At 44.0% G+C, this 25,025-nt stretch overlaps 1 protein-coding gene across 9 annotated transcripts in view; it reads right to left on the reverse strand.

Moving 5' to 3' along the window:
• Nucleotides 1-25,025, reverse strand: part of SRCIN1 (SRC kinase signaling inhibitor 1) — a gene marked incomplete at its 3' end in the record, with an annotated part of 894,005 nt that overhangs the window by 664,089 nt on the left and 204,891 nt on the right. Inside the window, exon 1 of one of the 9 annotated variants that reach the window (XM_082272509.1) lies at nucleotides 9,117-9,730. The exons of 7 other annotated variants lie outside the window; for them this stretch is intronic. Coding sequence is in view for 1 of the 2 variants with exons in the window: in XM_082272508.1 (XP_082128634.1) it covers nucleotides 8,760-8,769 (10 nt within the window). Of the gene's footprint in view, nucleotides 1-8,759; nucleotides 8,785-9,116; nucleotides 9,731-25,025 lie in introns of those variants that run through there. One more of the 9 variants, XM_082272508.1, reaches the window with a different exon arrangement.

Here is a 25,025-nt window from a genome sequence, read left to right on the forward strand (position 1 = left end):
CACCACTGATGGCCTGTGCTTTTCACAGATGAGAGCAGGTTTACCCTGAGCACATGTGACAGACGTGAGAGGGTCTAGAACATTATGCTGCCTGTAACATCATTCAGCATGATTAATTTGGTGGTGAGTCAGTGATGGTCTGGAAAAAGCATATCCATGGATGGACACACAGACCTCTAAGGGCTAGACAATGGCACCCTGAATGCCAATAGGTATCAGGATAAACTCCTTGGACCCATTGTCAGACCCTATACTGGTGCAGGGTGCCCTGGGTTCCTCCTGGTGTACGACAATGCCCAGCCTCATGTGGCGAGAGTATGCACCCAGTTCCTGGAGGATGAAGGAATCAATACCATTGAATGGCCCCCATGTTCGCCTGACCTAAATCCAATGGAAAACCTCTGGGAGATTATGTACCTCTGTTCCTGATATCCTTCCACTTTTGGCTGCAGTGTCTGGAAGGGAAAACATGAGAGACACAAATCTCACAAAGGAGGATTTGGCTTTGTCAGAGTAAGGCAAAGGCAGATTTTATGAGGCCTGTACATCATATAATAAGTGAATTGTAGTACTTGTCATATAGTTAGGTATAGCAATTAATCAGGATCCTTACTATTTACATACCTTTTAGTCTCTTTTTTCTGCCTTTCCATACAGTGGCTTAAATTCACAAAATAATTAAAGTCACTAAATATTTCTTAGGCTGGGTTAACACTGGCGATGCTGTTGTATATAGGTGCCCCACCAGATGAATGCTGCTCTGCCATTCCCAGCCACCATGCAGCCAACAAGAGGAGCTCCCTCTTAACAGCAGTAACATGGAACCCTAGGAGTTGAAGTTTGCGGACGCTCTCTGCAGCATGAGTGAATAGGGGCTGTAGACAATATTACCCAAAAAGCCCTGAATCAGAGAAGGACTGATTACTTTTTCCTGGGTAAATAGTAGGGAGCAGTGCAGGGCGAGAGAAAGAAAGGACCAGATGCAGTGCTTTACTTTCACATCAGAGCCACTGGAAGGCCATTTGCTGTACTGAGGGACCAAGCTACCACTAGGATGCCATTTATCCTGTGCCAAGGACCAGAGTCGCTACAAGCAACCCAGAGTAAGCTGACATTTAACTGAAGGGACCACTGCAGCTGACTCACTGGGTGTGATGAGAGGGTATTGTGGCCATGACCTGTTGCAACTAGACACTGAGCCCTTAGGAACTGACTAAACAGCTGTCTTGTTGCTCTATTGCTGCCTGCAGGCCTTATTGTGACTATTCTCATGCACGCCAAGGGTACAATTAGACTTCAACATTAGCCGGCTGAAGATTCAGGACTAAAGACTGCCTATTACAATTGTCACACAGAGACCCTTGCCCAGCATTTAGTTTAGAGGTACCCCGCAGGAGACATTGCACAGGGCTTAGCTTTTCTTTTAGAGTGCACTCTAACCCAGTTACAGTATTACTCATCTTGCAGATAGCGTTTGTATGCACCATTTATTGCTGAATTTGCAGATTCATCTGCGGATTTCAGTTTAGTGGTACAGAACCCTAGTCTAAGTATTCTATAGCACTGTCTAGCAAACTGTGTTCAAATCTACCTTCTGTGTGCTCATTTATGCTCAAACCATCTTTTTTCTAACCTATACAAATAAATTGAGTTCATTTATACTTACCTAATCCTCTGCTCCTCTATGCATCTAGAATAGTCCCAGCAGTTTCTTCCCCTTCCCCCCCCACACACTTCAGCAGTCTAGTTTCCTGACATCATCAAGACCAAAGCAGTGTCCATAGCCCTGTTTTGTACGTGAGGATGCCGAGGGACAGTCCACTACCGAAGTGAGGGGGAGGGTTGCACTATCTGCAAGGGGAGTGGAGGATCAGGTAAGTAAAAATGTTTCTCCACTCCCCTAGACCAAATAGCTTTTACCCCTGCAGTTTGGGTGTAGCTCCAATGCAAGAGATGACTTAAAATTTTCCTGGAGTTAGGCTTTAAATCATCTTTTACTTTGACATAAGGGAATCTATTTCTGTTGAACAAACAGAAGTATTCATATTTGTTGAACAAACACAATAAAATCCACTGTGATTTAATGTTTTAATAATTCATTACATTTTTTTATAGTCACTGCAGTCACCAAGAAATATCACAATTAAAAATCCAGCATTCTGCTTTGTTTCTGAGTAGAATTCCTTAAGCTTTATTTCCATTATTTAAGAAACATGTCTAATTTTTATTAAGAATACTGTATGTCATGTCAAAATAGAAAAAAAATAAAAAAACAATGCAGTACATTTCTGCAATGCATTCCTATGATTTATTTCTTTAAAGACCCTGCTAGTACAGAAAAATACTGCCAGGAACCACAAAACAGTTGGAGACAGAAAATGCAGTTAAAATTACACCTTGAATAAAATAGCAAGTTCAGGAACGTAGTCAAAAACTGAAGGCAGGGTTTGGATGCCAGAGTGGGTAAACAGACGAGTTGGGGTCAGGAAGCCAGAAGTCAGCCTAGTAAAGAGCAAAAGCAGGAGCAGGTATCGGAAAAGAAGACCGCCAGGCTAAGTCATACACAGGAACACACAGGAGATCAAAGACCACACAAGGACACAGGGGAAATGAGCAACGCTGTTTAAATAGCCAAAAGGGGCTGACTGTAAGCTGGACTAATGAGGCTGGAAATGGTAACCAGGTGAGCCACTGTGGATCCTCCAGGTTGTAACCCCTCCAGTAAACATGATATTGTATGCATCCACGAAATCTACGGGAGTCAATGATAGATTGTATCTCATAGTCCTCATGGCTGTCAACCTTAACCCGGTGAGAGCAAGGTACTGAGGTTGTTTAGCGGTTGCACTCCAAAGGTTTTAATAAGGAAATATGGAATACATTGTAAATACGCATTTTGGAAGGAAAATCGAATGCGCAGGCCACTGGCTTAATCTTACGGAGCATGCTGAAAATCGATTAATGCCTTGGTATTGATGGAAATCTCAGACCAGGTAAGGATAACCGGAGCTAAAGGCTTATCCTTCAGGATAGCTGGGGATGCAAATACACCACCTAAGGTCTGTCCCCTACAGGCCTTTAGGTGTGGGCATTTCCTGGACGAGAAGGACAAGTTTTTAATAAGTGACTTGCCTGGCCACAGTAAAGGCACATACTTCTCCTCCTTCTAAAGGCCCTCTCTTCGACAGAGAGAGAGTTGTGAAGCCCAGCTGCATGGGCTCAATCCTCGGTGAAGGACTCAGACCCAGAAGGCATGGGAGGTGAGGGAGGCATGGGTGGGAAAGGTCAGAGCCAAACATACAGGAGGCTTCCGCAGACACTCCTTACAGGAAGGTCTCACTCGGAGTTTGGAATCAATGAGAATGGCAAACAAGATCAATTCCTCAAGATTCCTGTCTATATCCCAAGCTGCAATCAGAGAGGCCATGGGGAAAAGCAGTCACAAGAGCCTCATTGTTCCAACCAACCTCTGCTGCCAGAGTACAGGATTCAATAGCGTAGTCGGCAGAGGTTCTCGTACTCTGTTTAATGGGTATGATGCTTTTAGCAGCAGAGGTGGAGCGAGCGGAAATATCAAATACCCTTTTAAAGGAGGCCACAAACTCAGGGTAATTCTGGACAATGGAATATTTCCCACAGAGAGTTTGCCAAAGCCAAGCAATAAATAAAAGAAATAATGAAGCCTACTTTGCTTCTGTTCATAAGGAGCGCCTGGAGCAGCATCTCAAAATATATTCTAACCTGGTTGAGAAACCCTCTTCAGTGAGCTGGATCATCCCCAAAGCGCTGGGGAAGCGGAGCATAACCAGTCATACCTCTTACATAGTATTAGAGCTCCCTGAACAGAGACAGGAGCAGCAGCAGCAGTAGGGAAGGCTGGAGTAGGAAGATCCAGATAAGCGGTTAGAATCAGGAGCCTTTGTAACACTATGGCAAACTGTTCCATGCTGTGGTCCTTTTCCTCCAATCTGTAGAAAATATAACAACTAGGTGGACTTTTTTCAACCTGACTAACTATGTAACTATGATTGCCTGCATCTTCTGAATTCATGGTCCTTGCGTAATGTCAGGAACCATAAACCAGGCAGAGACCGAAAATGCAGCTAAAATCACACCTTATAAAATAGCAAAAATTAAACACAGTTCAGGAATGTAGTCAAAAACTGAAGCCAGGGTTTGGATGTCAGAGTGGGTAATCAGACGAGTAGGGGTCAGGATGCCAGAAATCAGTATAGTAAGAAGCAAAAACAGGAGCAGGTATTGGAAGAGAAGTCAGCCAGGTCATGTCATACACAGGAACACACTGGAGATCATGGACCATGCAAGCACACAGAGGAAATGAGCAAAGCTGGTTAAATAGCTAGAAGGGGCTGGCTGTAGGCTGGACTAATGAGGCAGGAAATGGTAACATGGTGAGTCATTGTGGAAACAAAGAGTGGCTGATAATTAAAGTTATTGTACACAATCACCCTGTAAAAAAAAAAACTTTCAGTTTGAAATAGAAATGAAAGGCAAACATTTGTGTATCAATATACATCTTTGCTAGGTGTTCAAATATAGTTACAATTGATAACAAAAGGAGTTGTAAAGAAGGTTTTTATTTAAATGCATTCTATGCATTAAGATAAAAAGCCTTCTGCGTGCAGCAGTTGCCCCAGCACTCCCTAATACTTACCTGAGCCCATCTCTGTCCAGCAATGTCCACCAGTCCTTCGGCCATCTGGGACTCTCCCTTCTCATTGGCTGAGACACAGAGTAGGGCCATTGGTTGCTGCTGCTGTCAATCAGTCATTTAGCCAATCAGGAGAGAAAGGGGGTGGAGCCGAACAGCAGCTCTGTGTGTGAACGGTTACATGGAGCTGCAGCTCAGCTCGGGTGCCCCCATAGTAAGCTGCTTGCTGTGGGGGCACTGAACAGGAGGGAGGGGCCAGGAGCAGAGAAGAGGGATCCGAGAAGTGGAGGATGAGGGCTGCCCTGTGCAAACCAAATGGACAGTGGAGGTAAGTATACCATGTTTGCTATTTAAAAAAAAAACGCAAGACTTTACGATCACTTTAAGATCTACCTGCTCAGTACAAACAGGGTTAATTATGGAAAAAAACAGCTGTCCAGGCCCCTTAGAAACAATAAAAACTACCTAAATAGAGCTTTTAAAAAAGGTAATCTGCCATTTTGTAGTCCTAATTGCCTATAAAGTCCAACAAATACTATAGATGCTGACTTTTAATAAACAGGTACTCACCAGTTTAGTCCACTGGTGTCTACAGCCGGGGTGGTTCTTTGATGGTCTCCACATCCCTGGCACCACCATCTTGACTGTGGAAGTTGACTGTTTCACAACAGGCTCCCCACCGTGCATGCGTGCGACTGCACTGCGCTTTCACATTGCTTCTGCAGCCTCCTGGGACAAATGATATGTCCCAGGAGTTGCCAGAACGTGCAGCAGGGGTGAACTTCCGTAGTTCTCGCTTAGGAGAGAATTGTAGCAATGGGAGCAGGTATCTGTCAGAAAAAGATGCCTGGTGCCAGAACAATAAAAGTAATAATTGTGGGGTGAGGAGGATAAGTGGAACTTTCACTTTGAAGTGAAGTTCTGCTTTAACACCTCCACAAAGGTGTTTAGCACACACCTCCTGTATTAGAGCGCCCCCCATCTGGGTGAAGGAGCACAGAGGCACCTTTAGGCTGGGTTCACACTGGTGCCAATTGGATCTGGGTTTTTCCCGCATCTAATTTGCATGTCAGGTGACTGTGACCGACTCTCAATGGAACCTCTTCACAGCTCCGGGACAGCTGCGGAACGGTTTGCAGGAAATTTGTGCGTGTCTTCTGGTCCATTTCAGGTACCAATTCAGTGAAAAGTTCAGACCGAATTTGGACCTGAAACAGTGAATGGGACGCAACCAACCTTCTGCTGTGAGCCACTCCGCAATCCAGTGTGAACCCAGCCTAAAGCTGGATACACACTATACAACTTTTGTTGTCAGATTTCCTTCAGATTTACCTTTACTATGTAGTGTAAGGGCCTGCCTGATTGCATACGAATTGAAAGTGTTTAGGTTTGACCTCATATCAAATGGTTTTGGTAAATCTAAAGGAAAAAATCTAAAGAAAATTGTATAGTGTGTATCCAGCTATAGGCTGGCCATACATTATACAATTTTCTTCAGATTTACCTTCAACTATGTAGTACAAAGGCCTGCCTATTTGGATACAATTGGAAGTGGTGTTTAGTTTTGACCTCATATTATATAGTTTATGGTGAATCTAACAGAAAATTGTACAAGAGAATTGAACATGTATTGTCAGCCTCAGACAGCAGCATTGTCTGTCTGGAGGGAAGGGAGTGTAAAGCCCCGTACACACGTACCGATTTTCGGCCGCAAATATTCGGCCGCCGACCAATCGGTACGTGTGTACGGGGCTTTAGATGTACCAACAAATTGAAATATGCTAACAAGGTAAAAGCCAAGCTCCAGCTCACACTGCGGTTACACAAGAAGTTACAGCAACAGCTTTTTTCTTTTAGGATAAAGGTTTTACATGAATAAAGAAAAGCTGAGTATTATAAGCACCACTGTCAGTGTTAAATGGTTTGTCCCACCACTCCAACTGCTACATCTGCAGAACAGCTTGTTCTGTTAAAAAAAAAAAAACAACAGAGTTACTGGCTGGATCACCAGGGAAAATAAAAGAATGAAAGACTAAGGTCCCTTTCACACGGTCCGCATCCGCTGGCGGACTCCGTTCTGCTCAGCGGGGATCGATCCACCGATCCCTGCTGAGCAGGCGGATGGCAGCTCTGTCTCCACTCTGTGTGCGGAGACAGAGCTGTCAGATCCCCGCTGTCCTCTATGGGGGAATTGGATGAGAACGGACCGCCTGTCCGTTCTTATCCGAGCCGATCCGCAGGACAGATAGAAAATAGGGTTTCCATCCAACTGGATTTCACGGACAGGATTGGATCGGATAGCAGCGGGTGTCAGTGGAGATGTCTCCGTTGACATCCACTGCTCCATAGGGGTGCATGGAGGATCCGATCAGGTCCTGAAAAACTGACAGGCGGATCTGATCGGATCGTTCGTGTGAAAGGACTCTAAAAAAGAAAACAGCCATTACATCTAAGATATGGTGAGCTGCAACATAATCGGGGATTTTTTCCAGGGGGAACGCGGGGGAACGCACCTCCAACACTGAATGTAAATGTGTAAGTGCAAGGGGTGCTGGAGGGTCTATTGTTGCTGGCTGCAAGGGATCTATTTTGCTGCTTTTCTTGTTATAATTAACAAGTTCCATTCAAATTACTTCATCACAGAATGATACTGGGTTCTGTGTTCTCTAAAAGGGACGGTACTGGGGGTGGGACCAAGGGACATGCTTGGGGGTGGGTATGGGGCGGAGACAAGGGGAGTTCCTGCACCTACTCTCTGAGAAAAAAAGCCCTGAATATAATAAATGTTTGCTTTTTGGTTTAGTAACATTTTAAGATCTCTTTCACACGAACGAACCGATCAGATCCGCCTGTCAGTTTTTTTCTGATCGGATCCTCCATGCATCCCTATGGGGCAGCGGATGTCAGTGGAGACATCCGCTGCCATCCGCATCCGATCCTGTCCATGAAATCCGGATGGATGGAAACCCTATTTTTCATCCGTCCAGTGGATCGGTCCGCTCTCATCAGATTCCCCATAGAGAGGAGCGGGGCTCTGACACCTCCCTCTCCGCACACAGAGCGAAGGCGGAGCTGTCATCCACCTGCTCAGCGGGGATCGGCGGATCAATCCCCGCTGAGCAGAGAACGGACCGCACCAGAATGCGGACCGTGTGAAAGGAGCCTTGGGCCCTTTCACATGGGCGCTCCGTATGTCCGCAAATCATCCTATTTTTTTGCGGATGATTTACGGACATAATGTATGTCAATGGGATTGCAGATGTCAGCGGATGACCATCCGCTAGCATCCGATTTTCTTCCTTTCAGTTCTGTTCCGTTTTTTGGAACGGAACAGAACCCTATTTTTACTCCGTTAAAAAAACGGAAAGGAAGGAAAATCGGATGTCAGCGGTGTCATCCGCTGACATCCGCAATCCCCATAGACATACATTATGTCCGTATATCATCCGCAAACGGATGGGATGATATGCGGGCATACGGAGCGAATGACACAAGTGTCATCCGCTCAGTGAAAAAAAATAAATAAATGGACCGGAGCAGAGCCAAAAAACTGAACGGCCGTGTGAAAGAGCCCTTAGAGTTAGAAAATAACCACCATCCGTTTTTTACAGTAAACTTCTTAACAATATGAAGAGAAACATAAGTACTTGCTAGGTAAATAATATATTTATTTATAAATGTCTACACATCAAATCAAAGTGAACGACCACTGTGGGTGAGGGAAGTGATTTGGGTCCAAACGAGAGACAGCTGAAAGACTCCGGCAAATACGATAAAAAAAAATATATGCCTTCCATCCAGCAATTCCCTACACATGAGCCAAGAATATGTGATACTCAATCAATCCCTGGTGGGCAATTTTTACACACTAAAAAGCATGCAGATTGACGAACCCTTTTAGAATTGTAAAACAGCCAAGCACACACAAGGCTGCCTTAGTTAACAGTTACAATGCTTGTGACCTGTCATGCTAGATATATCTTTCAGTCAATTACCTGCCCTGCCCCCTATTTTCTATGTATTTACTTTTCTTGGCTTGTTTTACCTTTAAGCTCTTATATCTCACTACTGCTTCCAACTCGTTTACCTTCTTCCATTCCTTGGGTCACAAACAAGAAAACAAGTCATCTCGACAATGTATTATTCTGAATTTCCACCGGTACAAGATACCACGAAGAACTATTTGTGCCATCCTCCCGAGGCGATTGCTTTCCAGATAAAATAAACCCCAATTATCCAACATAGCCAATGGCAATTTTCTGCTCCGAAACAAAACAGCAATTCTTTCAGAACACACATCTGCATTCATCCCACAGAGTGTCAGCACAGAATGCAGGCAGCTTCTGCATAATACATAAAGTCCAGATAAAGGGGAGATGGTGAGAACATATACTTGGTCTAAGCCAAGTCATTAAAAGCCTTCACACACAACGTTGAGTCTTACCTGTGGTAGAAGGTTGGTAACATGGAATGGAGTGCACATTTATCCAAATACATTATACAGTTTTCATCTCTTTTCTACCTCATTTCTGTACAGCACATGAGCCGAGACGCAAGATGTGTAGTTTGCTGAATAAAAAAGAAATTTCAGGTTTTAGCCCAGTAAGTCCTTTTTTATATTAAGGTCACTTGAGGAAAAGGTGGTGGGAAAGAAATGTGAGGACAATGTGCGAAGGTCCACGGGGTCTTTCCAATGCTAATCATCTCCGTATCGTTCCTATTTTAATATCTGTCCTGCCGAAGCGAGGACATGCTCTTTCCGATGCTAACCAAAAAAACTGACGGAACCTTCAAGACGCTGCTGCAGTTGCGTAAATCTTCAGGAGTCAGCCAGACCCTGATGGACCATGAACAAGGAAAATGTAAGCAGAGCGTAAAAAAAAAGATGAAAGCCAACCCAAGGAAGGAATAATATTGTATTAGTAATAATGCTCTGTGCAAAATGAACTGGGAATGAATGGAGAGAAATCGCTCGCAGCTAGAATGTGAAATAATACATTGCAGCAGCAGCCTGAATCCACTTTGCTATTCATCAGGAGCTGAACAGAGTCCATGCACACACACTCGTATGCACACATTGCCTGAGGAGAATGGAGGAATCACAGATGCAAGCAAGTACCTCTTTCACACTGCACTGTGCTCATCCTCCCTCTTTCCATGGGGGCTGCAACTGCTATGTGCGATTTAACAGTTCAAAGCATCGGGAGTACACTGACTTTATCTTACAGCAAGTACATCCATCAAGCAAGGAAAAAAAGAAAGTGGTTATAAGAAGCTCTTCATGCTGACCATATTTATATAGAATACAGGAGGCTCCCAGTTGTTACACCTCTGCCCTATGCAGGAAAGGCCAGTCACATCAATTAAGCTGCTTACACATTAGTATTATTTATCTGTCGCAGGTATTTATATAGCACAAACCAGAGGAGTAACTAGAACCTTCAGGTCCCCGGTGCAAGAAACCATGAAGAGCCCCCCGGACCCCTGGCCGGGGCCCTTCCCTTCAAGCCTGGGGCTCTTCCCATTGATCCTGGGGCCCGTTACTCTCGATACGGGGCCCTTTGTTATGGTCCTGCAGCGGGACCCTTTCACAAGTTCTGCAGTGGGCCCCCTTCTTGCCAACTTGGCGGCCTCCCCACGGTGGTGGAATGCCAGAGCCCGGTCGCAAGTGTGACCTTTGCGATCCTGGAAGTTCACCCACTGGTGTCAGTAGTTTTTATTTTTTGGTATTTTAATTGTATTATTTTTTATCATTTTATTTTATTTTTTTACAATGTCACTGACTATGACTCTGTCCATTCAGAAAAGGAAGGAGCTGGTAAATTACATGTTCACCGACCCCTTCCTGGTTCTCTATTGTGACACATCCCCTGCAGCAGCTGGCAGGAGAGGGGAGGGGACACAGTTGGGTGGGGGGGGGGGGACCAGGGGAGCACACAGGGGCCCAGAGACAGCAGAACACAAGTGAACTGGATAGGAGGAGGGGAGGGGGGAGCATACAGAAGAACCAATTTCCTCCATTTTCCTCCTGCAGCTACAGGAGGAAAAAGGAGGACAGTGATTTCTCTACATGCTGCCCCCACCACCCCTTCTATCAGGGTGTAAAGGGGAGCCGCATAGGCCCCCTGGAGCATGGGGCCCGGTTGCAATCGCAACCCCTGCAACCCCTGTAGTTACGCCCCTGGCACAAACAATTAACACAATGCTTTACATATATTGTATATTCACATCAGTCCCTGCCCTCAAGGAGCTTTGGATCTAAGATCCTTAACTCACATTCACACATACTCGGGGCAATTTAGACGGGAGCCAAGTAACCTTCCAACATGTCTTTGGAGTGTGGGAGGAAACCCAAGCAGGCCAAGAGACAACATGCAAACTTCATACAGGTAGTGCTATGGTTGACCCAACGACCCTAAAGCGTCAGAAGTGCCAACCACTTACACACTGTGCAGCCCATAATACAATTTTGTTTGAAAATGTTCATTTCATGAAGGTCTGATCTTCTAATTGTTACTGCGATTTTTTACCGTAGTGATGAAAAAATTAAAAGAAGCAGGATGGATAGTTTTTCTCAAACAAACACATTTCTAACAATTAATATGGTTTTCATAGTTGGTAAGCTAAAATAAAGACACTGGTCCATCCAATTCAACCTATGTGTGTTTATGTATGTGTTTTCATTTGGGAAAGTCCATTTATTTCAAAATGTAAAAGCACAGGTCTTAAGTACTTTTGAATGACATTCGTCATGTCATTAAATGTACTTTTTAGAATTTTTATATGTAGCACCCTACAGGTAGGTGCTAGGTAAATGTATAGTGGGCCTTGTCTGCCTAACAGCAGGGCCATGATTTCTTTTAATTAAGGTGTCATGGGTTCCAGATGTGTTTGCTGAAGGGGAAGTCTCCCCACTGGCTCCTGTGAGAGGCTTCTCATAGGGTAGTGGAGGAAGCCCAATAAGGGGACACATTCAAGCTTGTAACTACCCCAGAAGGCAGATTATGCCACAAAGGATTCTGGGAGTGGATATAAGTTTGGGGGAAGTGCGTGACACGGTATCTATGGCGGGAGCAGAGTCCCAGGAGGGAGAGAATGGCTGTCTCTCCTCCTATCTGAGGAAGTGGATGTCTCGGGGTGTCACCTGGGAATCCAGAGAGTGCTGAGTTGAGCTGAGGGGATCCGGTGTGCCGAGAACCTGCGGAGAGCGAGAGGGGTCCAGTCCCAGGAAAGCCTACACAGGTCGTGAGTACTGAGGATTGCCCCTGGGGGTCTGCCTAGAGTCAGAGGGGACCACTCCAGAAGAGGCTCTAGGATCCAGTGTCAGCTAGCTGAGGAAAGGGGGTACCTAGGTTGAGGACCCTGAAGTTAATGAGGGGGTACATAGTCAGTGAACCCCGAAGAGTTCAAGGTTAAAGGGGGCACCTGCAGTTTGGGCCCTGGATTGTACAGAGTGTCAGTTGAGAGTTGCAGCCATACAAGAACCTACAACAAACTACCTCAAGCCAGTGCAAGGCTGGGGGGAGTAGCCAGTGACTTTGCAGTACCGTTGTGTCAGTAGTTCTATAATCCACTTTCCTGGATCTTCTGGACTTAAAGTCGAGAATTCAGCACTTATATCAAGTTACAGTGTGTTCTGAGAGTCAGTGAGCGTTGGCTAGCGTCGGCTGGCGTCAAGGCAGCGCTAACAGACATTTTTCCTGGATAAAGACCCAAGTGTATTTAGTTGAGCCTAAGGAGTATCCCACTCATTCCCTTCTCCCATCCCCTTATCTACAATAAAACCACAAAACAAAGATGCCGTGGGTTGTCAATGTCTCTGGGGGCTGGAGAGGTAACCGGTAACAATGGCAGACCTACATCAGGCTCAATGCCTGGAAAACCTGCTACATATAGAAATGTTAATACGAATGTTAATTTAAATATCTACCGTATTTTTTGTTCCATAAGACGGATCCCCCCCCCCTCCAAAATTGGGGTGAAATGTCTGTGCGTCATATGGAGCGAATAATGACCAAATCCCTACATGTTGGGTACTGGGCGGTCCATGCACATTGATCCCAAGTCTCCCCGCAGTGTCCCCGCGTCTTCCCGAGTCTCCCTGCGGTGTCCCCGAGTCTCCCGACTCCCGGCTCAGCTGTTAGTTTCTGAGGAGAGGAGGAGCCATACACAGGAAGCAGCGGCTTTACTCTATACTGCAACCGCATGCTTCCTCAAGGGCTCAGCCACAGACAGTGCCTACAAGCAAATCTCTGCAAGTACACACTATTATTGCTATTATACTGTGTATATACCCACACTGAGCATTATACCCACCACTGAGACCAGCATCACCTGGCTGCCAGCAGTACCCATCAGCAGTGCCAGCCAGCATTATTATTCTGTTTAATAAATATTTTAGTACACCATTTGGTTCAGAATATTTTTTTCTTGTTTTCCTCCTCTTAAACCTAGGTGCGTCTTATGGTCAGGTACATCTTATGGAGCAAAAAATACGTTACTATTATAGTGTTGTAAATACCTAAATAATAAATGGTTCTATCGGACACAAAAATGTTAAATATGGTTGCAGAGCCCTGACTGACCATATCCATATTAAATATTACATTAAAATATGTTATGAGCTTCGCTGGCTCATACAATGGGCAGATATAAATATACCTGTCAATAAATACAGCAGCAGAAAAAAGAAAACTTATTATGTCCAGCCACAGACACTGTTTTTTTACATCTAAGACACATACTGTACAGCATAAAGCGTGTCACTGCAAATGCTTAAGAAAGGGATTTCAACCCCTCACATACACACACACACACACACACACACACACACTATGCCCCCCTCCCCTTACCTCTAAAGGTGGGTTATCCACAAAGAAAAAAATAAATACTCACACACCTAGTGATCCAGTGGTGTTCTGTAGTGCTCCACCACATTGAGTCCCACGCTGCCCTCTCTTCCTGTGACATTTTCAGGAGGCTGGCTGTCTTTTCCTGGTTTCTTGCAGCCGCCCCCCAGTGACATGCATACACTGTGGCACATCATTATGGGGACAGCTGCCTAAAGCAGGAAGAGACTACTGGCCCCCTAATGGCATGGCATGGTGCATGCACAGTAGTGCATCCCCGTGGCCTCCTGGGATGCATGATGTGTGTACCCCAGGAAGCTCCAATAGTAAAAGTGGAGGGAAGGAGAATAAAATGAGAGAAAGTAGGTGGGAAGGTTAAGGTGCACTTTAAAGTGACACCATTGCCAGACCGTTCATTTCAACAAAAAGTTTCTCCTAAGATTTTGAATGCATTTACCATGCTTTATGCGTGTTATTTACGTATAAAAGCCTCCCTTGTGTGGACATCCAAAAGATCTGAGATTGCTGCTAAAAATCGCCATCTTGGATGTGTTGTCAGCAACCCCAGCAGACAAAAGCTGTCATTCAAGTAAAGCCCCGTACACACACAACGATTATCGGCCGACCGATCGTCCGTCTTTTGTCCAGAGTTGTATTTTGTTGGTTGGAATGTGCCTAGACTGCACACGAATTTTCTCGCCCGACAAAATTCTACTTCAGAGGTGATGTCATGTGTTGGTTTGCTTTCTTTGTGTTCTTTCATCTCTGAGCATGCCCAGACTTGCTCATCAGATTTTTCCCTGTCGAAATCTGTACTGACTGCCCTCAAATCGGCCGTTGTGTTGACGGCCAACAAAAATTTTATAGTCTGCACACCAGATTTTTTTTGGCCGAAAAGTCGGAGTTGGTTGTCGGAAGCATCATACTAACAAGCCGAAAATCGGCAGATCGGTCGTCGGACGAAAATTCTCTGCCAATTTTCGATGCGTGTGTACGGGGCTTTACACTCTAAATTATTTCCCTTCCCTTTCCAAGCAGCAACACAAAAGGCTATGTAGGGGAGGGAAGGGCAGAGATGCTGGGTCTTCACAAAGGGTAAATAGATATTCGTAGAGGGGGAGAGGGCCATGATGTGCAACGAGGAATTAACTCCTTCTGAATTAGTCAAATTTTATACTAAGTTCAAAGGAACATTGCAAGTAAATAAAAAATCATACATGGAAAGGAAAACATTGCAAGTAAGCATTTGAAATACTTGATTTACCATTTTTGAGCCTTTAGTTTTAGGCTTATAAGTCAAAAGTTCAACAGGAAGTAGAGGATGAATAATCTGGCACTTTACACTTTTATTATTTGATATAAGACTTCTTTCAGGTAGTTTGTGTCTTCTCCCTCCTAAATAATAGAAGATTCACTCTCTTGGGCTCTCTCATTTGGACACCCTAATTTGTTTTACATTACAGAGAATGTGACACTATCATTTTGGATTTACAGTAACAGCAGCACCTAGGCAGAGTCAAGAATTCTGGTGACAAATTCTGCCTTGTGGAACCGTAAACCACCAGGGAGTTCTCAGAAAAAAAATGGCTATCAACACCTTGACCCCTAACCCTAAATTAACCCCTAGGCAACCCTTCACTTAACCATTCCTTAACCTAACTCCTAAAACAACCTTTAGTACTTCAAGTGTAGTAAAGATTAAATGTGTTACATAGTTACATAGTAGGTGAGGTTGAATAAAGACAATAGTCCATCCAGTTCAACCTGTGTAGGTGTGTGTGGCTGTAATCATCTCACATACCCCTGAATGTTCTGATCCTTGAGATGTACGTCTAAGAGTCTTTTGAAAGCCACCATACTACCCGCAGAAACCACCTCTTGTGGTAGAGAATTCCACAATCTTGTAGTCCCCACGTTGCCTAAGGTTAAAACGTTTCTCCTCTAAACGCAATGTATGCCCTCGAGTCCTCATGCATTCCCTTCGACAGAATAGCTTTTTTGTGAAAGCCTTAGGAATAAATATATCTACAATGTGTGCCCTTCTTTTACTTTCTTTTACACCTTGTGAGAATACCTGTTGATCCCGTCAGATGTTCTCTTTCTCTTGGTGGTGGCAATCTGGAGGTGCACATACCTTCTGTAGCTTTACCACTGCATTGCAGTCTATGGCCTACTCTGCACAGCCCTGTAGGTGGGTGGGTCCAAGCCACAGAACATCCCCCTTACTCCTCCAATCTGCCTTGCAATCAATGATAGTGATAGCAAGACTCTATTGAGCAGTTACTGTCAGTCAGTGTTGTTAGCTACCCACCAGCTAGGGGTGCTGCATGTGACGTAGGCAACTGGAAACCTATAGGAGTGAATAATAACATTGATTGACAATGGCCTGCTATCATTGTCATTGACTACAGGGCAGACTGAAGGAGTGTTTACTGGGACCAAGAAGTGCCCAGAATTAGTGAGGTGGTCATGTGACTTTTAGAAAAGAGAAATAAAAAAGGTATTTTCGGTGTATAGGCATTTCTTACACAGATTTTAACACAGGGGCGTGTGGGTTTACAACTGCTTTATCCTAACCCTGAAGCAGAACAAAACTAAACCTAATATGGGAATTCCAACAAAAACAAATGTATACTCACCTAGGGCTCTTTGCTCTGCCCCTCCAGGGCTCACTCACAGCTGGGCTGTGGAAGGGGTTGCAACCGTTTTTTGTCCAGGCATCTGGGTGACTTTAAAGTCGAGAATAATCCAGCGCCTGGACTGACTGAGTGACTTCAGCCGACTATGTTGGCTGAAAAAGTGCCACAGGAGTGTAGAATGAACTGCACTCCTGTGATCCAAAGCTTTGGCCATACTTCTCCTTAAACTTCTCTCCATTCGTTCCTGGCTCATTTTGTTTGTTTTGTTTTTTACTCTTTCATGGTGGTTAAAAGGGAGGGCAGAATTTGGCTTTGCTCTGAGCACTGGAATCCATAGGCGTGCGCACAGGGTGTGCCGGGTGTGCCTGGGCACACCCTAATCACCTAGGGCACATTAGCATTATCGCTCTGTTTGCCAGTGAGGAGATGGGAACGATCTCCCTCTGACCTGCTCTGCCATAAGAGAAGTGCCACACACTTCTATTTCACTTTGCCAGCAGGGAGAGTAATGTACCGGGGCCATATACATGTAGGCAAACACATGCATGTGTATTTAAACTTTGGGGTGCACACCCTAATGCAATAGGCTGCGCACACCTATGCTGGAATCCCTTTTTCCACCACTGCTCCATCAGGCAATTTTTTACCAGGATCTGGACTGGAATCCCACAGAGCCAGAAATGTAAGTGACAAGTTTCATATTCTGACACCGACTAACTAATGCCATGTCTCTAGGAGAAATAAGAAAACAGTAATTAGCGTTTTGTTGCCCGCATAACAGATATGTGTGCAAAATGGTGGGCTTTACCACCCACGCAGCTCACATATGTGTCAATGTTTCTATGCTGTCACAGACAGCTCTCAGTCCCCACTAAGGATTGGTAGCCAGAGGCCAGCACTGGATCTCGATCATGTGACCACTGTGATAGCTAATCATAGTGGCCCCATAATTGCTGATCCTTCCTTCCCAGGGGCATACAGATCCTATTAAAGGGATGCTGGGGCTGGGCAGGAACAGGTTAAACTTGCCAACGGCTGTGCAAAGTTCAAATAAAACTTTTAGGGTTGTGGTCATGAGCTAAAGACTACCCTAGCAAGCCCTCATTTACAGTATGCAGGCCATACATGGGTCACATTCCAAATTGATTTTCTTTTGAAAATCAGAAATTTTGTGTGTTTTGCGTTTCGATGGTGCCACCATTGTTTTCTAAATTCGACCAACCAAACCTTCAATTTCCCCTCATGTTGCTACAAAAAAGAATTTTTGTGGCTGGGAATCTTCTTTTCTTTCTGGGAATTTTATTTTCTTGCACTCATGAGCATTTATTTTTCGATTATATTTCTCACACGATTCTCCCATCATTAACCTCCTTAGCGGTGATCCCGAGCGTGACTCGGGGTTTGTTTTTCATATCAGGAACGGTAACCCCGAGTCACGCACGGGGTGGATTGCAGAGAGCGCAGCGGTGTTCTCTTACCTTATCCTGGCGATCCAGCGATGATCTCTCATTGCTGAGATCGCCAGCCGAGAGTCCCGCCGCTCCTCCGTCCCTCCGTCGGTCTGATCACTTCCTAGTTCCGTTCCCTGCAGCAGCAATGCTGCATGGGAGTGGAACTAGGGAGGGAAATTAAAAAAAAAAAAAAAAAAACATTGCACAAAACACATTTTATATTGTATATATATATATATGTATATATGCATATATATATATATATATATATATATATATATATATATATGTATATATATATATATATATGCACACACACATGTATCTATATATAATATATAATGCATGAATTATAATCTAATCAATATAATTTTATTATATATATTATATATTAAATAATAAAATAATATTATTGATTCGATTATAATTCATGCGTTTTTTTATCACATCTGGGATGTCTACTAGACTCTTGTTTTGGTCAGGTTTAAGTCAGTAATTACTAAGAATTGTAGGCCTATAATAGATAACGCCAAATTTCCATGAAAAGAATTGTACAGCTTTTGGTATGTAATTCCTGACATAATCATACCGCCAGGGAGGTTAAATAGAAAATTGTTAATTTTTCAAAACATTTCCAACATGCCTGATCACTCAAATTCATTGGCCCCATGAAAATCAGCAGTTGCTGCAGCCCACTAATGGTGCGAAATTCAAAAAAAATTAATAGTTAAGATTTTGGAAAGAAAATTCTTTCAAAATTCAACTCATGCCTTAGTTCCCCTTGGCAAGATGTGTGGCATGTCTGCGGTTGAGACATAAGTATTTTTATAGTAGATATAGTTATCATTACTGACTCTTAAGGAATGGACATGGAATATAATATAATTTCTTCTAAATCAGCAGTGAGTGGTGAAATCTATATTCTCTCTAAAATGAGAATCAGAAACAGTAGATACAGTAAGCCTAGCTACTATGCTGGAGACAGCTAAATGCAAGCATTGTCAAATTAAGGGCTAAAGGTGTTCTTATAATTTCAGCATTATACATTAAGCCAATTTTATTGTCCACAAAGAAGCCAGGGAAGCCAATTAGGTGTTGGGTTAAGTGTTAGGGCTAACTATAATTTTTGAAACATAATTATAACATGCCAAATTTCTCTCTGCATAACATTTGTGAATCTCAAAGATGTGTCATCGAGTACAATATGTTCTCTATGCTGTGGATTGTGGGAAGCATGTCTTGTGGGTGTCATCTCTTGTGTTGTTGCATAGGCTTTCTGGATAGGATATTGTGCTTTTAGAAAATAGAGGAGGAAAATAGGACTGATGCAATCTCCACCTTCCTTTGCTAAACTGGAGATCTGCTACTAATCAATAACACACTACAGAAAACAATGTACCGTACTCATATAATATCAAGCAAAGCAATTTACCATGTGATGCATTACTTTAACAAAGATTTTTTTTTTCTTGAGCTTAGAAAATGTATTTATGCCTGCAGTAGAAATACAAGATATTCAGGTCTTCTTTCCTGCAGCCTCTCTGCTTTATTGGGACTGATATGCAGGTGAAATGCAGAATGGAGTTTTATTTTCTTGTCAAGACAGAAAATAAAGGGAAATCATACATTTTTTGGCTGAAATCACAATATTCCATGTTCATTGAAGAATGTGGTAATGCACAAGCATAGGTGTGAAAAGGTCCTATATAGTTTCCCTCTCCCTCTTCCCACTTCCTTTCACATTTAACTGTAGCACAGAGATATGAACCAGCTTTAGCCCCTGTTCACATTGGCGCGATTTGACAAATGCAATTTGACAGGTCAAATCACAGCCTATTGCTGGCAATGGGAGAGTCCCAATTGGTGCGACACCAACTTTGCGGCACCTCACTGATATCCAAAAGTAGTTCCTGCACTACTTTTGGTGACTTCAGGGGCGATTGTAATAGACATATGTGCATGAACTCACACAGATTCTTTCAAGTCGCCTCCGAAGTCGGACTGAAATGCGGCTTTGAAATTGTGAATCGTTCACATGAACTCGCATGATTTCAAAGCTGCGTTGTTGTGAATGACAGCTTATGAAACATAAAGGAAACTTATGGAGTTACATACAGTTAGTCTGGTTGAAAATAGACACAAAGTTCATCTAGCTCAACCAATAAAAAGGGGAAAACAAAACAAAAACATTTTTTTTACAATTCCATATCTACAGTATATATTAGTGATCAGCCAATATAATTTTTTTAAAGCCGATACCGATATTTTGGCCATTGAATATCGGTATCAGCTGATATTGGCCAATATTTTTGTACATTTAAATTAATAAATTATTTTCTTGACAGGTACAGTTGTGGAGGGATCTGGGGGTCTAAAAGACCCAAAACCCTCCTTTGCACTTAAAAGAATTTAAAATGCCAAGTTTGGCTGTTTTGAATGCTGTAATTTTTTTGAATTTGGCGCTGCGTACCCGGAAGTGATGTCATGACATCACTTCCAGGTTTTTACATGGCGCCCCGATCAAAGCCAAATGCGGCTTTGATCGGGTCTTCGGCGGCCGTGCAGGATGGTTTCCCGGGTCTCGGGTGAGCCGCGGAAGTTGGCATCGGTTGTCATTACAAGACAGCCGACCGTCGGCTATGGACGCCGGTACTGGGGTGATGCCTCTAGCTGCAGGCATCACCCGGGACAAGCGCTTTCCCGAAATATCGGCAATATCGGTAACCTCAGGGGCCGATTTCGATATATCGGGGAAAGTGTATATCGGCCCCCAATATATCGGCATTGTAGTGATAATCGGTTGATCCCTAGTATATATACACAATCCCATACCCACTGTTGATCCACAGGAAGGCAAAAAAAAAACAGCAAAGCATGATCCAATTTTCTCCAGCAGGGGGAAAAATTCCATCCTGATCCCCCAAGAAGCAATCAGATAATCCCTGGATCAACTTTAACTATAAATGTTATTATCCAATTATGTTATGTACATTTAGGAAAGAATCCAGCTCTTTTGAACTCTTGAGGGAGTAAATTCCACACTTTCACAGCTTATAATGTGAAGAAGCCTTTCAGTATTTGGAGATTAAATCTCCTTTCCTCCAGAAGTAAAGAGTGCCCCCTTGTCCTCTGTGATGATCTTAAAGTGAATAATTTAACACTAAGTTCAATATATGGACACTTAGGTATTTATACATGTTGATCATATCACCCCCTTAATCTCCTCTTCTCAAAAGAGAATAAATTCAGTTCCTCTAATCTTTCCTCATAGCTGAGCTCCTCCATGCCTTGTATCAGTTTGGTTGCCCTTCTCTGCACTTTCTCTAGTTCCCCCCGATATACTTTTTGTGAACTGGTGCCCAAAACTGAACTGCATATTCCAGATGAAAAAAGGAGTAAAATGCCCATGCACAGGGAAATACATAAAACACAGATATTAATATAAAACATAATTAGTCCAGTAAGTCCATATGTTGGGAGGAGTTCTTAAAAAGGTGAATAGCACCTGTCAATGTACAAATTTCTAAAGAGCAGAATGCACTAGGGGCAAAAAACTCTTCTCAGGAGTGAAGCCAGCTCTGTAAATTACTTGCAAACTAACAGAAAAGCGCCTCTAAGTGCAGTATTTATTAGATGAAAGAGGTAGGCAAACAAGTGAACACTCACATAAGGTACAAGTAAAAAGACTCATCTGTAGGATAAAAGCCAGTTGAATATTGTCCTCAAGCGCCTCCAGTCAAAGAGTGTAGCGGCCAGGGTAACCACGGAGGACAGGAGAATGCCCGCATATTGCTCGATGGGGACCAGTTGGGAACGTGACGCTGGTAGGCGTGTGACGTCAGGGTGAAGGGAAAAACCCCAATGCGTTTCAGAGCATGCGCAATGCTCGTACAGAGAGCATGTGCACTCCTTTCTCAAGTATACACTTGAGAAAGGAGCGTACGTGCTCCGTACGAGCTTCGTGCTGTACCTGGAAGACTCAGAATTGCCGGCATTCTCCTATCCTCAGTGGTTATCCTGGCTTCTACACTCTTTGACTGGAGGATGATATTCGCCAGGCTTTTACTCTACAGATGAGCTTTTTTACTTGTACCTTATGTGAGTATTCGCTTGTTTTCCTACCTCTTTCATCTAATAAATACTGAACTTAGAGGCCCTTTTCTGTTTCTTTACTTATTCCAGATGAGGTCCTACTAATGACTTGTACAGGGGAAAAATGATATCTCTTACTCTGGAGTCCAATATTGCTCTTGATAGAAAGGATTTTGCTTGCTTTCAAAACTGTAACTGCGCATTGCATGCTATTATTAAGCTTATGATCTACCAGAACACCCAGATCCTTCTCCACCATTGATTCCACAAGTTGTACTCCCCCTAGTATGTATTATGCATGCATATTCTTAAAGTGATTGTAAAGTCTTGTTTAAAAAAATAAAAATAAATAACAAAGATGGTATACTTACCTCTTTTGTGCAGTTGGTTTTGCACAGAGCAGCCCGGATCCTCCTTTTTTAGGGTCCCTCGTTGCTGCTCCTGGCCCCTCCCTACTATTGAGTGCCCCCACAGCAAGAAGCTTTCTAGGGTGGCACCAGAGCCAAGCTGCAACTCCGTGTGTCCATTCATACACAGGGCTGCCATTCAGCCCCGCCCCCTCACTCTCCTGATTGGCTCACTGACTTTGATTGACAGCTGCGGTGCCAGGTATTATGGGGGGCTGAGGGGAGCTGCTACACACAGAAGGCTTTTTATCCTAACGCATAGAATGCATTAAAATAAAAAACCTTCCTGACTTTACAACTCCTTTAAGGTCTGTAAATTGAGTTTACATCAAAATATTGTTTCCCGTACAAAAGCATGGCACAGTTATTTCCAAAAGAAATTAACAATTTCTTTTTAACATTTTACTCATGCATTTTTAATGGTTACATACCACCCAACAGTCCTGGATTGTGCAGGACTGTTCTGCTTTTTGAGCTCTGTTCCATTGTACTGAATACAGGGGTTTTATCCCGAGACCTTTCAGGGTGTGTATGTTACATGCTGCTGCCTCTCTTCTATCTCATACCAACTTTTGCTGTATGCATGATTTCCTGAACCGTAGTCATGAGGGTTGCTGGCTATAAGTCCTTCGGGGCTCAAGAAGAAAAAGGCTGTGCTGGCTTAACGCCTGGCCAGTCCAATGGAGGGGTGATGAGACTGTGAGAGAGTGGAGGCAATTGTGGTTTTCTGGTAAGGGAAACCCCTTACTGAGCGTGTGAAATTGTACGCGTGTGTAAATGTGAAGTAAAGTAAATGTCAGGATCCGGACTGGCGGCAGGTGAGGACACAAGGGGTGGATCCTCTGTGTCAGTGAGGGAATGGCGTGGACCATACCAGAGGACCGGTTCTAAGTTGCTACTGGTTTTCACCAGAGCCCGCCGCAAAGCGGGATGGTCTTGCTGCGGCAGTAGCAACCAGGTCGTGTCCTCTGGTACAAGGACAAGGCAAATGCAAGGTCAGACGTAGCAGAAGGTCAGGGCAGGCGGCAATGGTTCGTAGTCAGGGACGACGGCAAAAGGTCAGATACACAGGCAGGGCAATACACAAAACGCTTTCTCAGGGCACTAAGGCAACAAGATCCGGCAAGGACAGGAAGGGGAAGTGGGGTTTTATACAATTTGCACTGATTGGACCAGGCACCATTTAGTGGTGCACTGGCCCTTTAAATCTTAGTGCAGCGGCGCGCGCGCACCCTAGGGAGCGGGGCTGCGCGCGCCAGGAGGAGGACAGGACGGGACCCGGCAGGTAAGTGACTTGGGATGCGGTCCGCGGACGGGAATGTCCCGCCGCGCGGACCGCATCCCTGCCACATGCAGGGGGACAGCGCTCACGGTCGGGGGCGATGACCGGAGCGCTGCTGCCCGCAGAACGCTACGAGCGCTCCGGGGAAGTCGCGGGACCCGGAACGCTCGGCGTGACAGTAAATTAAGTTAAAAGCAGAGTACTAACCAAAATACTTCTCCCTTGATCTCTCTCTCACCTACTGTACTGTTTCACTTTCATATTTCGCATTGATCCTTTGGTCTATGCTGGTTCTTAGAGAATCCAGTGTGTGTGTGTGTGATAGCACACCCTGAAAGGTCTTGGGATAAAATCCTCAAAAGGAGGCAGGGGGTATGCATTGGACAGTTTCAGCTTTAGGAGGCTGACCAGGGAAGAACTATATGGTGTAATGAGACACTGAGGCTGATCAATGTCAGCCGGGATACTATCATAAGCCCGAGCTGGTCTGTTTCTATCTAAACAACTTTCTGTAAAGCTTAATTTCCTATTCTGTTTTCTCTAAACTAACAGTGCTAAGCATCTCCTTGTTAGGCAGACCTGGCCCAGAGCCAAGTGGAGGTTAGATATCTGTACCGTGCTGATAAATGCCATATACCTTTGTTTGTTTTTGAAATTTTGGTGATGGTGTTAGGGGCTATTGCCTGGATTCTGTTGACAATAGTTGTATTTAAAAGGAAATTGACACCGTTCCGCATCTCTGACCCTCAGAGTCATTGAGCCAGATTGTGGGGAATATGTAGCATTAAGGAACATTGTCCATGAATCCAGCCAATGTGACCCAGAGGTGTGACCTACTAATAATCCACAATATATGTGATGGATTGGGAGTAATAATTACAGTGAAGGAGTTTAAGCATGCATGGGATAGGCATAAGGCTATCCTTCATATAAGATAGGGCCAGGGACTATTCATAGGATTCAGATATATTGGGCAGACTAGATGGGCCAAATGGTTCTTATCTGCCGACACATTCTATGTTTCTATGTTTCTATGTTTAATTGACACTGTTTTTATATGTTATTGCATTTTATTTTTTTTACTTGTGGTGTTAAAAATGTGAAGGGATAGGCAGAGAGGGTTTGTTATCTGTGATCTCAAATTTCTCATATTGGTGTGAAGTGTAAATCTGTGCTGAGTTAAGGAATTTAGAGTGTAGGTATCCAGTAGTAAAGAGGGCTACCTCCTTATTCTGTGTGATCATCACAATACACCAGAAGGGTTAACTGTGAATGCATAAGACTGCCCCAAGTAAGAGGCAGCAGCAGGGGAGGATTGAGATTTCTGGTAAATATAGCAACCAACCAGGTGAGCAGGTAATATCCAGGTAATTTAGGTAGCCAACCCTTTCAGTTTTACCTTCCGGGGGTGGAAGCATGCCTTTTTCAAGTGGGTTGTGAAGAAGGTGCAAGAGAATTGAGTGTCATGTGGGCAGGAAGGAGACATCTTCTAGAGGGAAGGTATGTTATAAATAAGCGGAAGCTTTGGCCAAGCTTTTGCCTACTCAATTCTGGGAGAAAAGGGAAAAATAAAGTATATAGGGGTTTTCCAAAATGGGAAATCAGTTGAGAGGAGGTGCAAAAATTAAGGGAC

The sequence above is a fragment of the Pelophylax lessonae genome, assembly GCF_965119305.1.
Source record: "Pelophylax lessonae genome assembly, chromosome: 11".
Taxonomy (NCBI): Eukaryota; Metazoa; Chordata; class Amphibia; order Anura; family Ranidae; genus Pelophylax; species Pelophylax lessonae.